The following is a 16,656-nucleotide window of genomic DNA, read 5'->3' on the forward strand; positions in this document are numbered from 1 at the left end:
GTACAAAATAGTGCAGTGACGGAATAATAATTTATTTAAAAATAAAATAGCATTTTTTTTGGGGTCTCCGGGGATTTGGTCTAAAAAATTGGCTCTAATCTATTGGGGTTTTGGTAAGTTGAACTCTAATGATTTGTGCAAAATATACAAAGCATGTTGCTCGCAATCTTCTACTGTTACGGAGAAATTTTTTGGTGCCGAATGGGTATATCTCATGCGATAGGTATATCTCTCTCTTCTCTCATTCCAACACTTTCTCTCTTTTTCTCTCTCCAAATCCGAGCCGTTTAAGAACACAATAGACGGCTCGAATGCAACGAGCGGGCACCATTTGGTACTCACTCAGCACTGAAAAAGAAAATCAAGGCGTTTTCTAAAAAAAGAAAATCAAGTCACACTGTCGACATGACTGAAGCATCAACGTTCTTTTCCACTTTGAGTAGACCCAAATTTTGGGAAAGAATATTTGCAACTATTGTGGAGAGTCAAATGATGGGAAGAACCATTTCCATGAATTTTCACACATCATTTTCAGGAGGAAACGGATTTATGTAATTGATACCAAGTGATTGGGATATAAGGCTCGGTTTGGTTTGGTTTGATTTTCAGGAAAAAAATATCAATGCAACGGTCATTTGTAACGCCTTCTCACATGATGTAGGCTCCATGTATGTGTAAGTTTCACACTATGTGAAAGAAGCATTACAAATAACCGTTCCATTTTCAGGATGATTGTTAGTATTATCTGCATTTGGGTCCTGCATATTGCTGTGTACAACACAAATCTCCATTGGATAACTTGGCAATGGCATGTCTCAACCAACTCAAAATGGAATCACCACAGAACCAGCTTAACCGTTCACTAGCAAGGAGCCCAAGTGAAATCGGGACAAAACTCATTCCCAAAAACCCACACCGGAGTTGATATAGCACCAAAAATGTTTCAAACCCCCGACCTTTTTCGGTTTAGAATTTTGGATTCTAATCATTATCCTATTTCTCTCTAATCATTACTCTAATTTTTCTCTCTAACTCTCTCCAATTATTACTCATATTTTTAATCATTATTCTATTTTTTTCTACACTCATTACCTACAAATCCAAATCCAAATCCCAAAACGAATAGGTAAAGATGAAAACCCTAAGTCTGAGACATTGACCAGCGAGCGAGGATGTTAATGAAAGTCTACATTTGACTATATAAAGTTGCTACACTGATGAAAACCTCACCAATTAAACAAATGATAAAGGCGAACCTCATCAAATTCCATCTGCAATGCTATGAACTAGCAGCAATCGAAAGCACAGGCCAAAAGGCATATAAAATTCAGATGCAACCAATTCCAGAGAGAGAGAGAGAGAGAGAGAGAGAGAGAGCATTCGCTGGTCAAAGGAACCATTGCAGTAATTAAATCATACAGATACCTAATTTCTTCTTTAATGGCTCGAAAAGGACAAATTTGAATGTTAAGTTATCAGATGGAACTGGGTTTCTGCACAATGGAGTCAGAATACAGAGGAAGATACATACTGGCATATTTGATCTACTATTAATAATTTTAGAGTTGCTATAAAAAATTTATTTAGTGTACATGATTGAGACCAGAAAATGAACCTAAAGGAGAAGAGTTACAAAGCCACAATAGAAGGAAGCTCCGGTTCCACCTCGGACTCTGCATCGGACACTTCTGCACATGTCTGAACAGAAAAGATGCGAAAGCGCGCCAAAAAAGTTAACGGAAATCCAAACACTAATTTGACAAAAAGGTAGACATTAAAGTAGTCAAAATTCACCTGTAAATCCTTTAATTTGTGTTGAGAAAGGTAGCGGTCATATGCATCCTTGCCGTAAAGGATTTTTGCTCCGCACCCACGTCCCTCCGATCCAACAGCTTCTTCATCAACTACAACAGCATCTATTATATCGTCGCCTGTTCTAACATCTGGAATCTGCAAACAATTCAAACATAGAATCACAAAAACAAAGAATTAATATGCAATACTAATAAACAAAAGACTAACTGTGCAGAAATAGAACATCCACTACACGGTGGCTGCTTGCTGGTATATGTCTAGCAGTAGCATTTTCATAAACTTGGTCTCCCACCCCAACTAATAAATCAATCAATTAAAAGTGTTTTGAGCAGCAGAACGGTGATCAAGTTCAGACAGAAAGAAATTAGCAAGAATTTAATGTCTAGGGTATAAGGACACCTGAAAATGTTGCAATCACTTTCGCAACACCTACGATTCAAAAACAATCCACTACGTACCGAGTCTCTAAAAATGCTAAGCTAAGATCATTCTATTCGAAGCTAAGTGATGCTTTTTTTTTCCCCTTCTTTCTGAAGGGAGAAACATGGAAGCTAAGCGATGCTTAGCATTACAAATTTATTGTGTTCTTTTGTCAAGTACAACCTTCTTGTTATGTCAACACTAGCCAGGAGAGATATCAAATATATCAAGATTAATGATCAAAGAAGATGTGGCATACTGCATACCTCATACATGGCATCCATCAAAATACTTTCCAAGATGGATCTTAAGCCCCGGGCTCCAGTATTCTTTGTTATTGCTTTCCTAGCAATTAATCTCAATGCATTTTCTGTGAAGTGAAGCTTTACCTGATAAATCCAAGTACAATTAGGTCATATGTGGAAAACACACTTTCACCAGATGACCAGATCATAAAAGCATAACCCTGGTTCAGATGCATAGAAAGTAAGAAACAAAAAGACTGGATTATCCATTGCCACACATCCACGAATGTATCGGCTAAAAGTTTAAACTTAGATTGCTGTAGATTTTGGAATGGACCCCATAGAAAATGGGACTGTAAGGAAAACTTACTTCGTTCATTTTAAACATCTTTTTGTACTGCTTCCCAAGGGCATTCTTTGGCTCTGTTAGCACCTACAATCAATGCCACTAGTAAGAGTTCGCCACATAAGAAGGTGCATTAAGAGCGTCATTTATTTACGCTTGTGAACACCTTGATTGGAAAAAATAAAAATAATACTCCCTCCGTCCCAACTTGGATGACAATTTTTGATATCTGTGCCAATTTCAATTCCTCATATCTTTTAACACGAATCTCAAAAAATATGCAATATGGATCTTGTTTGATAGTTTTCGATTAGTTCTATTATACAAAGTTTATAAACTCATGAAAAACATTATAAATTGAAAGATATAAGCAATAAAAAATGGCACAAATTTCAAAAATTGTCATCCATTTTGGGACGGAGGGAGTAATAAGAAAAAGACTAGGTAGACAATCTGCCAATGAATCAAAGAAAACTTGATAGTGCACATCTCTCTACAGCTATACCTGAACGAGTTGGTCCTCAGTCAGAGCCGACAAACTAACAAGGATAGGAAATCGTCCAACAAATTCAGGTATCAAACCATATGCTATAAGGTCACTACTTTCAGCCTGCCAAACATGACAGCTAAGTGTTAGAAATAAAAGACTGAACTTGCAAAATGCATTACATGTTGGAGCAAGCTTACAGTTTCCAATAGGGATGATGCCACGACAGAGCTCGTAACACCACTGCTCCTCATGTTTGCACGGACTGGTGCGCCAAACCCAATAGATGAATCTTGGCGCCTGGAATTGGAGGTAGAGCAGTTCAAAGATGCAAAAAGAGCCCAGAGTGTTAATTCGGCCAAGAGGAGAAAACGTAGCTATTTTTCTTACGGGAATTACCTTTCTGAGATAGTTTTCTCCAAGTCGATAAAAGCACCTCCGCAGATGAAGAGAATATCTTTAGTGTCGATCTGTGAAAAATATATACAGCATCAACATCTGAACTGATTTAGGAGCTTGAACACAATGAGAGAGTATCCATCAAAGCAAAGCAAACAAATTAGAACTTATTCTGAAACGTGATGTACCCTTAATCAGGTTTCAAAGAGATGAAAGATAGAAGTATTGCTGAAGAAGAGAACTAAAGCAACTTCTATTAGCAAAATGGAATTACCAACAGAAAAAATTGCCGCCTGTATGTCCAACCGTTCCAAGAAAGATGGAATGAGAGGCGTGATAAATCAAGAAAGATGGCGTACTCAAACAAAACAACTGATACAAAACTAAAAACTGAACGAAGGTGACATTCCTAATTCTAAGTGTCTCCTGAGAAAATTCAACATGAAACAACACAAAATCAACAAGCAACGAAGTATCGTACTACATTGTTAGTTCTAAGGAACTCTAATTGGAAAGTCGTAAATTCTGCTCAGTAGATTCCCATATCCTCTGTTACAGATTTGTTGCTGTCTCAGATCATTGAGCTAAAAAGCTTGTGAACGATATGGCTAAAGAAAGATGACAAATGTCATCTTTACTGTTTTTTTGACAGACGTAATTCATTGCTGCTTTTTAAATATTAGAGTTTCTCTGACAATTTTCAGGTTTAGATGGGTTCAAATTCCAACACTACCACTCTGCGTCCTTCCAGATCATCATTCTTTTTCATATTTACCTAAACTAGTATCAGTGTACCTGAATATTGTCGCCTCTAGGATGCTTTCGAGCTCCTTTTTCCGGAACATTAACTACCTGGATGTAGAGAGCTCCACAAATCAGATTACAAACAAATTAACTACCTTCATCATTATAGCAACTCTCAAGTGCAAAACAAGATTCCTTTCCAGTTCCCACCAATTTCAAACTCAAAGAAAAGCTGAGTCAAGAGAGTCTCCAATGCCAATGCAATGCAATAGCTAAAATAAGTGTGAATTAATTTTTGCAGAATTTTGTTTCCCTCTTTAGTCTCAATTTTATGCTTGCAGAATAAGACCAACAAACAAACAGCTCGTACAAGATGGTGATTCTCTAGCAAGTGAGCTCTACTCAGAAGTTAAGATAGGATAATAAATTCGAGTAAAATATCATTTAATATATTCATTTATCTTGGTTTTTAGTTTTTCCCACTTATTTATCTCTCGAGGTGACAATCTTCTCGCTTTTGTTTTGAACATGGGATTAAGGGTCACAGCTGTACTTTATTCAGCTATCACTGCCGATATGGAAAATCCAGTCCATTTATATAAACAAAAATGGCACAAGTTCCAACACATGGATCATAAGGCTGCCCCAAGATCACTTTCCCCAAGATCTGACAAGCCCTCATTTAACTAAATTCAGAGCGCACAAAATAGAAGATGCATTTACCGTTCCTTCCAGCATTTTTAGTAATGCCTGCTGGACGCCCTCACCCGATACATCTCTGCTTATATTAAGGCTCTCAGCCTGCATTGTGAGAGTGAAAATGAGTAAAAATAATGCAAAAAGAAAGCCATGCCCGTTTTGGTGAATAAACAAAAGATAATGCTCAACCGTGAGACAGTTTTAGAGAAACCTTTTTTGTGATCTTGTCAACTTCATCAATATACACGATGCCTTGCTGGGCAGCTGCCACATTGTAGTCAGCAACCTGAGTAAAGAAGGCCATGATAACTGATAAGAGCAAAATTCAGCAAAAACTCTGTGGAATGAAGATGTTAAAAGATGAAATTTGAAAGGTGACAAGGCAGTAGCCGAGTAAGTAAAATAGTTAGTGTGAAACTCACCTCGGTTCACGACCAATGAACAGGCAATTAGTATGATAAGGATTGTCAAGGAAAATACATGTACTACTTCCAAGAGAGATGCTTTTTCATATGAGGGCTTTCTAGATGAATGCAAAGACAGCACTAGAAAGGGTTCAATATTCAGCATGAACCTCGAGTGGCTAACAAGCAAATATCAGGCAAAACTATAGAGGCTACACATAAACAGTACAACAACATGCAAGGATGTTGTATAGAGAGTTGTAGGGGCAAAGATTTGGAAGACAAGGATGAAAAGTGACCGAGAACCAAAATTTGGACTCTGATTCATTTTTCATTGAACCAGAAATAATTGGGGTAAAAATCAAATCCACCACTAAAGTAACATGTCTCGATCTTGGGAGTTGCCCTCAGTTGGACAAGTCTACAAAAGACAGTATGGGTTGAGAGGATCTCTCTTTTACACGAAATAGGATGTGGAATCACGTCACGGTAACTAAATGCTCCCAAAGTCCGGCAGCCATCATCTACCGCCTAAAATCCAAGAGGAATTTAGAAAATGCCTAGCTGCCCAGTCATCAAATAGCACCCTACGTCATTACAACCAAGGTTCTTCCATGCACTTAATTGGAAAGAGTCACTTACATCCAGACATAAGCTATAGTCTCATCGTTTGAAGCAAAAAAATAAAATTGGTTCCACATGTAGCGGCAGAGATACCCACTCCGAATATATTAAAAGGTTTCAAATTGACGTGTAATGAACAATCACTTGATCATCTATTCTAGAAGCAGAAATGCTACTAAGTACACAAGGTAGAATTCATAGATGCTATAAAATTGTACAGAATTGCTGAACTCGAAACAATATCAAGGCAAAATCCATGCCATTAGTACATTGTGTTATCTGAATCTTCTCTCTCTCTCTCTCTCTCTCTCTCTCTCTGTGTGTACTGTGGGGTGTGGGGAGGGTCATAGACATAGATCTTTACCATAAGGAGCTTGTACAATATGGACTCCACATCTTCCCCAACATATCCTGCCTGCAAAAATAACAAGCTGTCATGGGCTAAGCAAAGTCAGAACTTTTGGCACCAAACTCGCTATTCCATTATATCAAGAAAACAATAAAACCTCCATAGGGGAGAGTACATTCAAAGTACATACTTCGACTTCTATTTTTCAGACAATGTATTTCGTACATGGAAAGGGGAGAAAACTATAAACTAAATACACTAACTAGGTGGATCGCTATCTTTTCTTTAGGTTGTTCAAAGGTAATCAAAAGTTGAACTTGAGAGAGAGAACCAAGCTGATCATTTTGGTCAGACTATTATAGATTGAAACCATTCTACGAAAAATTTGAACTTCCACTTGACAACAACCACCAAAGAAAGACCAATTTGAAACTTACGAGGAAGCATGATTCTAAATATCCAAAGTTATGGACAAGCAACTTGTCTACCGGTTAGAGATTTTTGTATTTCTTCCAAGCATAAAGAATTGTTTTCATAAGGAGCACAGGACAAAATCAGGGCTACCAGTTATAAAGTGCTACCAACTTGCCTGAGTAAGTGTAGTGGCATCTGCAATAACAAAGGGAACATTCACCAACCGTGCCAACGTTTTGGCAAGTAATGTCTTCCCTGTCCTTGAAACAGCATTAGAAGCATAAGAGTGAGAACCAGTAATTATAGATTATGTATCAGAAAAGGGAAATTATATCAGCTAAAACTTTGTTTTACTCCCTTTTACACCAAAATTTAAACAAAGAAACTACCAATCTTTAAACTTTCATAACACACGTAATAAAAGAAAACTCTAGACTAATATTGAATTTGAGCATCCATGTAGATGTTTAGCGAAAGAGGCAAAGGCCACTACTATGATTGAAATTTCTGTTTTGTTCAACATGGAAGCAGTAATAACAGATAAGAGACTATAGATTAGTAGATAAGTTAAAAGTATCTCGAAACACCAAACACGAGTCTTGACAATTACAGTTATCAAACTAAATTCAAACCACATGCCTTCCTAAAAATTTGAGTTCCGCTGAAGATATTTTACCACACTCCAAGAGAACAAACATCACCGGATATTCATGGTAAATACAAAAATAAATTACCTGAACCAGTTGGACCCATCAGAAGAATGTTACTTTTCTCAAGTTCCACCGACTCATCATCTGCAGCATCTGTTTTGTCATTGACTGAGTCTCCCACAGGCCTAACTTTCCAAGTTGTAGTGATAAACGTTAGCACTCAAAAGTAAATACGTTTGGAAAGCAAACATACAATCAACAAACATAAGATTGGTCAAGCCTCAAATTGTGTTATTGAGCACTGCATTAGGGTGTTCAACAGATCAAAACCCTAAACTTTGATGTCAAAAATTCCCACAATCCAGTACACAACATTACACGTGCACACTACTTGTATCCGTCCAGCAGGTAGCTATATTTTTACATTGATATTAATACCTATAGTCAAGGAAAAGATAATGGTAGCAACCAAAGTTATAGAACTAACCACTTCTGTGAAGGGTCATTAGAGATCCTCTTATAGTGATTGTAAACTGCCACTGAAAGCACCTGTAGCCAGTATATAATACAGAGAGCATGTAAGACAAACTTCATCCAAACAAAAGTTTCTCATCAATGACACCATAAACAGGCAGAACTCAAGAAACTATACATCATGCATACAAAACAGGCCCGTCCCGCATACAAATATGCTGCAATTACTATTCCATTTCCTCTTTTCTTTTCCATTTTAATTCCACAAACTGCAAAAGTGTCCTTGTATCCAGTGAGCTATCCAATATTACACCACCAACAAAAGGCAGTGGCAAAAAAGCCCATCATAGAAAATAGCATATCTTCGGTTAGACATTGCGAAAACCAGCAATGATTGAATAAAGTGAATATAAGCACATATCTACTCATAAAGACCTCTTTCAGAAGACACCAAATCATGTCATCCCAAAAGCACATTCCTTTCAAACAGAAGTTTGCATCAAATGTAAACTGAGTCGAAGTTCAGCATGTATATAGCAATAAAATGTGAAGCACTTAAAATTGAGAATCACCTTCTTTGCTCTCTCCTGCCCAATTACAAACTTATCAAGCCCTCTACAAATCTCCTTAGGGGTAGGAAACTCACTACCCAAATTCGATCCTCCCCAACACCCATCCTTCGAATTCGACCCGTACCCACCACCACCCGAACCCCCGGTCCCACCACCGCCGCCACCACCTTCGGTCACCCTAACCAACTTCACACCAGGCCTGACAGCAATTCCATCCACAGGAGGCTGCTGCCAAACCTCAGGTGGCTCCCCATAGGAATTCAAGATATTACAAACATACCCATACCCTACTTTCCTCCTGTTCCTGATGAAATTGTCTACGAATTCGCCACGTAGCGAAACGGGTTTGAATGAGGTGAAATGGTAGGGTGTGTTGGAGAAGTAATCATCCCATTTGGTTTTGTAAGTGTTTGGATAGGAACCGAGCATGCGGCCATCGTGCATGTGGTTGAGAATGAAGTACCTGAACTGTGATACTGTGGAGGAAAGGCTGTCTCTTGATGATTTTGACCGTAGTGCAGCGGCCATGTTTGAGGGTGTGCAGGGGTTGAAGAGAGAGAGAGAAGATGAACGGTGGGGCTTTTAGTTGAAAGATTGAATTTTGATGTTCATGTAGGGATGTGAAGGGAAAATAGGAAATGGGTTTGGAAGGATTCGAGGTGAATTTAAGTGGGTCTTTGGTAATTGAGGATTATCGTGTTTGGTCTGGGAGGATTTCTAGATGAATGGAGAGAGAGAGAGAGAGAGCTACAAGAAAGAAAAGAGGAGAGAGAGAATGAAAGAAACAAATCGTGGAATATCAGGCTGGAGGAATCTAGAAACGACGCCGTTGAAGTGGGAGTAAAACTCTATATCCAGTTTTGCATAGCAAAACCACGGGTGTGAATGGATTTCTAGATGAAAGGAGAGAGAGAGAGAGAGCTACAAGAAAGAAAAGAGGAGAGAGAGAGAGACTGAAAGAAACAAATCGTAAGAGGTGGGACTGCTAAATACAACTGTGAATTTGCTTCATGCGAATTTGCTTCATGTAGCCAATTCATAAAAATAAAATTTTGGATTCTTTCTTATGAATTAGCTACGTATAACAAATTCACAGTTGCAAATAGTCCGGCCCATCATGAAATATCAGGCCGGAGGAATCTAGAAACACGCGGTTGAAGTGGGAGTAAAACTCTATACCCATTGCATAGCAAAACCATGGGTGACAATTCCATTCACACACGAAAAAGATCTCCATGGTATAGTACTACTACCTACTGTCTTCTTTTCCGCTCACGTAAATTTGATGATTTTAAGATTTTTGAATTTTTTTTTGTTTTTGTTCTTATAAAAAATATTTTGCGTTTGTTAATTTTGCGTCTAATTTTTGTGGATTATTGATTCGTCTCGCCAGGACAAATCGAAAAAGTAAAAAAATTGACTTTTACACATTTTTTAAAATATCGAAAATAAAGCCCACAAAACCAGGTAAAATTAATAAACACGATTTTAAAAAAAAGGACAACTCCTATTCAATTAGTTTTAGGGATTGGACCGAATTATTGGATTCTTTTGTGGAACTTTATCGAGCCTACTTTCTTAATATAGAGATGTGTTCAAAACATATAGCCAACGTTCTTGATGAAATTTTAAAAATAACCCATTTCGACTGCAAAAAGAATAGTACTATGAAAGAAGCCAACAATAAGCTCAACAGGACAGTCCAACCAGGATCCTTCTCCTAAATTTGTGCATGCAGTTCTTTTGTTCTTCTTCACACAACCATTAACCCCAAACGAGCTCAATCCTTAACCAAATTCCAAATAGAACACTTGATAGATTTTATAGGCCCGACAGATTTTGGCAGCATTGTAATCACTTGATGCATATTGGATTTCAAGAGAATCTGTCTGTCCTTATTTGCAAATACGGGCTAGTTTCCCGGCTAAAAGTGAAAAATCTATCTTTTAGTACATCTAGCACATTTGAGAAACTACCCCTATTATCTCTATTTTTAAACCACTTGAAGATATTGTAGGATGGAGGCGGACAAATTTGGAAGCCTTTCAATCACTTGAAGCATGTTGGGAATCATAAGAATGGGTTTATTGCAATTTTAAGCATATTGGATTCCAATATATCCCAAAAATTCGGCAAAAAAAGAAAAAGAAAAAGAGAAGGCTTCATTGAGTTGAAATAGTATCGTAGACTAATTAGAAAATCCTTTTTGTGTCCAACTTGAGGCGCATTTGGTTCCATAAATTGTGCATGGTAAATGGAGAACTGCATTAGTGTTTGAATTAGATAAAATGACTGCTTTTAAAGCCTCCAAAATGAGAATCAACTGATGCCTATACCCAGTGGTTGGAGCCGGAGGCAGTACATTCCCCGGTGAAACGAGATCAAACTGTGAACACAGATCAAACTGTGAACACGCTTCGACTCTAGTGGAGTACTTACTTGAATGACATCTGAAAACTGAGAGAGTCATGATTTGTTGCAAGCTTGATTAGATTAGATGTAAATGCAATCAATGTTACATGGTATTACAGAAGCACATGCATCAGAAAAACAATGCAAACTTACCACCTCTACTTTACAACATGCAGAATTGACCGGAACCAAAGTGGATGAGACAATTCCTCTGACCAAACTAAGAGAACACATTTCCCGTCTCTCCATCGAGATGGAATTTCATTTTGCGCCAACAATTGAAGGTCCCAGCAAAGATTGACAGCTCTTCATGGGAAATATCATGTCTGAATCAATCTGTCCCGCCCTGCCTTGTCTGATGCTGCGGATTGCATTAAGACCATATGTTATACTCCGTAAAAAGATCAAAGATTTGTAAAGTTGCAGTTTAAGAGCTAAAGGCTTCGCTTATTTGGCCTTTCAAATCAATAGGACCCGGGGAGGGAAATTATCAAGTCAAAAGTGAACATCATTACCCAGTTTCATTCCTTTCTATACATTTGTTTGGTCAACCACAGAACAGTGCTTCACTGGATCTACAATTGATTGTAAGTTGTCGAAAAAGCAGCTCAACCTAACTTAGATTGAAGTGGTTTAAGATGACAAAATATATTTGCCCAACAGGAAAATTATAATCACCAATTTTAAATCACATGTATAACTCCATGCCAACCTCCAGAAAATTAACTTTTATTTATCTGCTTGGCAGCCACTTAATAATCCAAACCAAACTAAGCCACACCGAGCATCTTGTCTCAATCAATTTGGGTCGGCTAATGCATTCAAACAAGAATCACAACTTCCAAGTTGAAGTATTTCATACTTGCCAAAAAGGCCATCATTACCTGGGTCACGTGTGATGAGCTTTCTGCCAGGTACTTGACAAACTCCTTTTTCTTCACTTCAAAACTGAACATTGCGTGGTTCAGTAATGCTTGTTCTCTCTGCATATCTTCCTGAATTTTCTCTCCTTTCCATTTCATCTCCTTTATCAGTTTTTCAGTTTCCAAATAGTTCGCGGGTAGAGTTGATGTCCCACAGCCTTTGGGGAATTTCACATTTATGCTGGCCCTTAAATCAGAGAGATTTAAAGGAACAATAAAGCAGAGAGAGCAAAGAACAATATTGTAATTAGATATGAAAGGTCGAACAGCATTTTTATTAGATTTGGCAGTTACGCCAGGAAGGACAAACTTGACTGGATGAAGGACAAAGCTGATATATATCTAGCCAGAAGACAGGTGAACAATATTCCGAAGTACCAAAAAAAAAAAAAAAAAAGGCAGGTGAACGATGTAAGGAAAAGGTTCAAACTTAAAAGTGATCTCTTACAATCACACGTAAGCATTGCTATGAACTCTACCCCCAAGTGTGCACAAAATCCTATCACCTTTGAACAGGCAAACGAAAATCTGCCGCCAATATTCATCAGGAATAATTGAGATCTTTCCTTGCTATTTGAAAAGGAACTTGGGAACGAGAAAAAGTATTTCTTTGGGCAACACCCATTGGCCCGTAAAATGTTAACCTTTCACATACAACAGATTGAACATCTGAGGCTGAATAGAATCATTAGCTAACTTTTGACCAGAACAAATTTTGCAGACGGATCATGGCTATTCTATACATCACAAAGGCACACAACAGAGCTTCTAAAAAGGGTACTACCAAAGACACCAGTACTATCCAATAAATAAAAAGACACCTGGATTAAACTAAACCACAACACAAAAGGAAAAAAAGGGGGAAAAAAAGAGTTGCAACAACTCATAATATTTTGCGGAGGAAATATGGAGGAATTTTATCATTGTATGCAAGTGAAATGCCATATCAATCTGAGACTCTTACCTACAGCCCAGATAAAAGATGCCTGTTGGCTTTATTATCCCACCATCTAAAGATATAGCTCCATCTTTTATGCAAGGAAGAGCCTGTAACATGTCTTCCCTTTTATTGTACACTTGAAGACGGGAGAAGAGATTATAGAAAAGAGTCTCCCTTAGGCCATTCCCAGTGGCTGTGAGACGTGATAAGTTGTCAGTATCTATATTAATCATATTCACAGCAAACCCAAGAAAGCCAGGTGGAGATCCCCCATTTGGTAAACTTGGCTTCAGAAGATCAAGCCTCATCTGGGGGTCATTGGCAACAAACTCGCCACTATACTGTCTGAGAACCAAAAAGTATATGTTTTAGAATCCTCAACTTAGAACTCCAGAGTACACAAGAAGAATATGGTAAGAGGGCCACATACCGTAGATTTTCAAGACAAATGACGAGAAAACGGCCATCTAGTTGCCTCCCAATAGAAATTCCAAGCTCGTGAATACCGGAATTTTTAGTTATAGAACCATCTTTTTCATATGTTTCTAGAGCTTTAACACCTTCATTAGTCTTGCAGACAACTGCCAACATAGTTTCTATCCCAAGGTACTCTGAGAGAAGCCTGGCTCCAGAGGTAGACAAAACACCATGTCAAATATATTATATGCTGAAGGAAAATGGTTAGGTAAAAATGGTTTTTGGGCAACTTTGAGCCAAAACTAAAGTGGGACCCAAACATATAGGTCTACTGAGCCATTCAATCTGTAGCCTTCTATCACTAACATGTGACAAGTAATGCTTTGCATATCCATATAAAACAGCTGAAAAAACATCCAAAAAAGCTACCAAGCCATACCAATAGCCCACCCACAAAGTAAACAACTAAAAACACGAAAGATCGCAACTTCAAACAAACCTGCTGAGATTGTCATCATCCAGTTTCCCAAGTTGAGCAACAACACCCAACACATCCTTGCTTAATGCAAGATGAGGAGTCTGACTGGCATGACGAGTTTTCAGCAAGCACAAAATGCTAGCTGCCGATTTTTCATGCCTTATTATATCTTCTAATGTTTCCTCCTCACTTTTCATACGAGTATGATCCTCGTCTTTGATCACAGGCGAGCTTGAAGAATGGTAATTCCCAAGACTAACTGAGACAATATTGTAAGGAAAACGAAATGTAAGAGAATGATTAAAGCAAACTGTACATGATAGCAAGAAAATCGAGCTCTTAAACTTCATCAAACTCAACTATTTCGCTTCCAAAGTGGTTCCAATAGATTTCAAATGATCAAAATAATCCACAAAATCAAGTTTTGAGTGTATATCTGATCAACTTCACAACATAAAACAATGTACAGTAATCTCAGAGAAGTATGTTCGTCTTTGATATGTAGAAAGTGGTAGGACATTAGATGATGCAATTCACTCGTCATGTTCACTCTATTTTCATAATTGAAAACGCCAATCACTCTCATGGAGAGCAATGGGTGCCAATCTATTTCGATGTCTGGCATTAGCAACTTTTTGCAAAATATGATATTTTAAGAACATTACATTGGAAAATGAGAGAGTAAAACTTCAGAGGACGGTGACTTTTGTTACCCTTGTTTATTTTCAGTAATTCCACTACTTTTAACTGAAAATTAAGGACAACATACCTTGCATGTCTAGAATGGTGTCATCCAAACTGTTTTTCTGCGCCTTCAGAAATTTGATGTTCTCTTCATGCTTTTTTATTCGTAGACCTAGCATTTGTATATCCTTCTCGTATTTCTGGTGGGATTAAGGAAACAAAAAATTACTCCAGTTGACGAGTTCCCTTGTTAATGAAAATGAACTGTTTAACAAGATCTATGTGCCAACTACATCATAACCAGCATAAGAACCAAGACACAAAATATCATTCATCAAAATACTATGTCACAACCCTGCAATTCCCAAAAAAATCCTCAACAACCTTAGCAGTACACAGAACTCTTTCCGCCTGATAAGGTGCTCCATTTGGCATTCCATCCATAGCATTCGAACAGGAATCACTGTGGCCCACATGCTTCAGTACTGATGGATCTTGGTTGGATGAAGCCTTTGTATAACAAAAATCAGAAAGAAACAAATCATCAGGTGTTCATAGACCATAATTATCCTTTCCAAGTCAATACAGTATGACAAGCCAACACACACATCCTGTGAATATAGTGCACCTTTTTTTCTTCTTCTTATCTTTACATTGATGCATTAAACGAGCAAATATGGATCTACTGGACACTGAAAGAGACTCTTTTCCTAAAGCAAAGAACAATATCTTGCTTAGAAATATCAACGTGAATCAATTGCATACTTAACAGTGAGTAACGACCTAATAGACAATGGTACTGATTCTGAATACTGAGTCAAGACCTGATAGACCGTAAACTGTCAGCCAATTATGCAATACGCAAGGCTTTCCAAAAATACGTGGTTTTTTCCTGTTTCCTAACGAAGCAATACCCTACATGTTGATATGAAGAACCCTTTTGCAACAAGTATCCTCCAAAGTCCAAATAAACATTTCATAAAGGGAGAAACAGTTTATGAAAAGAACCCAATCATTAACTGAGCCAAAATAATAATAATAATAATGAGATCAAATTCAGATACTCCAGTTCCAGCCGTATTTCCTTCTCCTCCATTTGATTCCTACAAGCATTGATGAGGAAATTCCTCCTAGTACAATACCAATGCCTCACCCTGTGGTGATGGTTATGTCAAGTTAATTTCATCTTTTATGTACCTTGCTACACCCAATGAGACAATTTCTGAGTTTCCCTCAAAAAGGCATCAACTACTTTTCATGGCAACCTAGAGAATTGGAAGTGGACATATGCAAAGTAAATGAACCATGATGGAGAATTGTTCATATGGTAGCCATTGTTGCATGAACTCTTCTCAATGTCTGTAACTACCCGTGTGATTGCCACTTGAACAAGAGTACCGTTTATTAGCCAACATGTATATATGACATTTGTCCCGTTAAAGTATGTATAAGAATTTCAGTTCAACATGTACTTGTGTTTAAGACTATCATAATATTCATGACATGCCTGCATGCATGACACCTTGTAAACACTATTTAGGTAATACAAAAATATGGATACTTTTTCGTGTTCCCGTGTACTCAGAAACATAATTTTAGAGACCAGATGATTAGACATGAAACTACACCACCCACATTTGAGTCTATTCAAACTAGGTTGTAGAAAGTCAATAGCAGATCACTCGACACAACTTCTTTTGATAACTGGGTGTTCGGGCCAACTTGCATGTAACTCGATTAATCCTGATGCCCTAAAGTAAACGACGATGCAAACCTCTAGGCTCCAGTGGCCCCAAGGTTTGGAACTTTTGGCCTTCGTGAGATTTGACCTTGCGACCTCTCGGGGGGCTAGCCCTTTAGTTGTTGTCTCATGCCACTCAGCCAAGGCTGGACATAATAGCTATGTGATATGAACTAAGAGAGAACCATTTTCAAAGGGGAAAATGATTTCCTCCCTTAAAGTGGTACAATGAACTTTTTCAGAGAACTCCAAGACAATGGCATATACTACAATACAGTGCAAATAGGACATTGTATTGTCAGGCATTTGTCAAGGCATTTGGCTTCAAGTGATAGTAGCTATTGTTGTATTTCTAATTTGTATTTATACATTTAATTCCACAGAGGGGTAGGGGGTCAGCGTTGGGGATGAGCATGCAC

General features: G+C 37.9%; 2 protein-coding genes across 2 annotated transcripts; both read right to left on the reverse strand.

Moving 5' to 3' along the window:
• Positions 1-1,379: 1,379 nt before the first annotated feature.
• On the reverse strand, positions 1,380-9,562 carry LOC131319807 (CLP protease regulatory subunit CLPX1, mitochondrial). The gene is made up of 15 exons (XM_058350208.1): positions 8,643-9,562; positions 8,084-8,145; positions 7,681-7,781; positions 7,118-7,201; positions 6,548-6,594; positions 5,367-5,441; positions 5,180-5,257; positions 4,508-4,564; positions 3,713-3,783; positions 3,514-3,613; positions 3,332-3,436; positions 2,851-2,913; positions 2,502-2,624; positions 1,795-1,950; positions 1,380-1,698 (listed from the first exon to the last, which is right to left on the reverse strand). The coding sequence occupies exons 1-15, from the start codon at positions 9,168-9,170 to the stop codon at positions 1,630-1,632; spliced, it is 1,719 nt and encodes a 572-aa protein (XP_058206191.1). The 5' UTR covers positions 9,171-9,562; the 3' UTR covers positions 1,380-1,629.
• A 1,552-nt stretch (positions 9,563-11,114) lies between these two features.
• LOC131319810 (protein DEFECTIVE IN MERISTEM SILENCING 3-like) lies at positions 11,115-15,145 on the reverse strand. Its single transcript, XM_058350216.1, has 8 exons — positions 15,125-15,145; positions 14,881-15,006; positions 14,582-14,696; positions 13,834-14,071; positions 13,348-13,539; positions 12,942-13,262; positions 11,939-12,164; positions 11,115-11,415 (listed from the first exon to the last, which is right to left on the reverse strand). Exons 2-8 carry the CDS (start codon positions 14,938-14,940, stop codon positions 11,386-11,388), a joined length of 1,182 nt encoding a protein of 393 aa, XP_058206199.1. The 5' UTR covers positions 14,941-15,006; positions 15,125-15,145; the 3' UTR covers positions 11,115-11,385.
• Positions 15,146-16,656: the final 1,511 nt, after the last annotated feature.

This window comes from Rhododendron vialii, chromosome 3a (genome assembly GCF_030253575.1).
Source record: "Rhododendron vialii isolate Sample 1 chromosome 3a, ASM3025357v1".
NCBI lineage: Eukaryota > Viridiplantae > Streptophyta > Magnoliopsida > Ericales > Ericaceae > Rhododendron > Rhododendron vialii.

Bases quoted from the DNA above. Each gene is read 5' to 3' on its own strand.
- LOC131319807 (XM_058350208.1), bottom strand. From the start codon at position 9,170: ATGGCCGCTGCACTACGGTCAAAATCATCAAGAGACAGCCTTTCCTCC. The intron at 2,914-3,331 runs GTATAGCTGTAG...CATTGATTGTAG, and splicing joins CTGAGGACCAACTCGTTCAG to GTGCTAACAGAGCCAAAGAA. The intron at 2,625-2,850 runs GTAAGTTTTCCT...TGGATTTATCAG, and splicing joins AGATGTTTAAAATGAACGAA to GTAAAGCTTCACTTCACAGA.
- LOC131319810 (XM_058350216.1), bottom strand. From the start codon at position 14,940: ATGGATGGAATGCCAAATGGAGCACCTTATCAGGCGGAAAGAGTTCTG. The intron at 14,697-14,880 runs GTTGTTGAGGAT...TAATCCCACCAG, and splicing joins GAGTTCTGTGTACTGCTAAG to AAATACGAGAAGGATATACA. The intron at 14,072-14,581 runs GTATGTTGTCCT...ATATTGTCTCAG, and splicing joins CACCATTCTAGACATGCAAG to TTAGTCTTGGGAATTACCAT.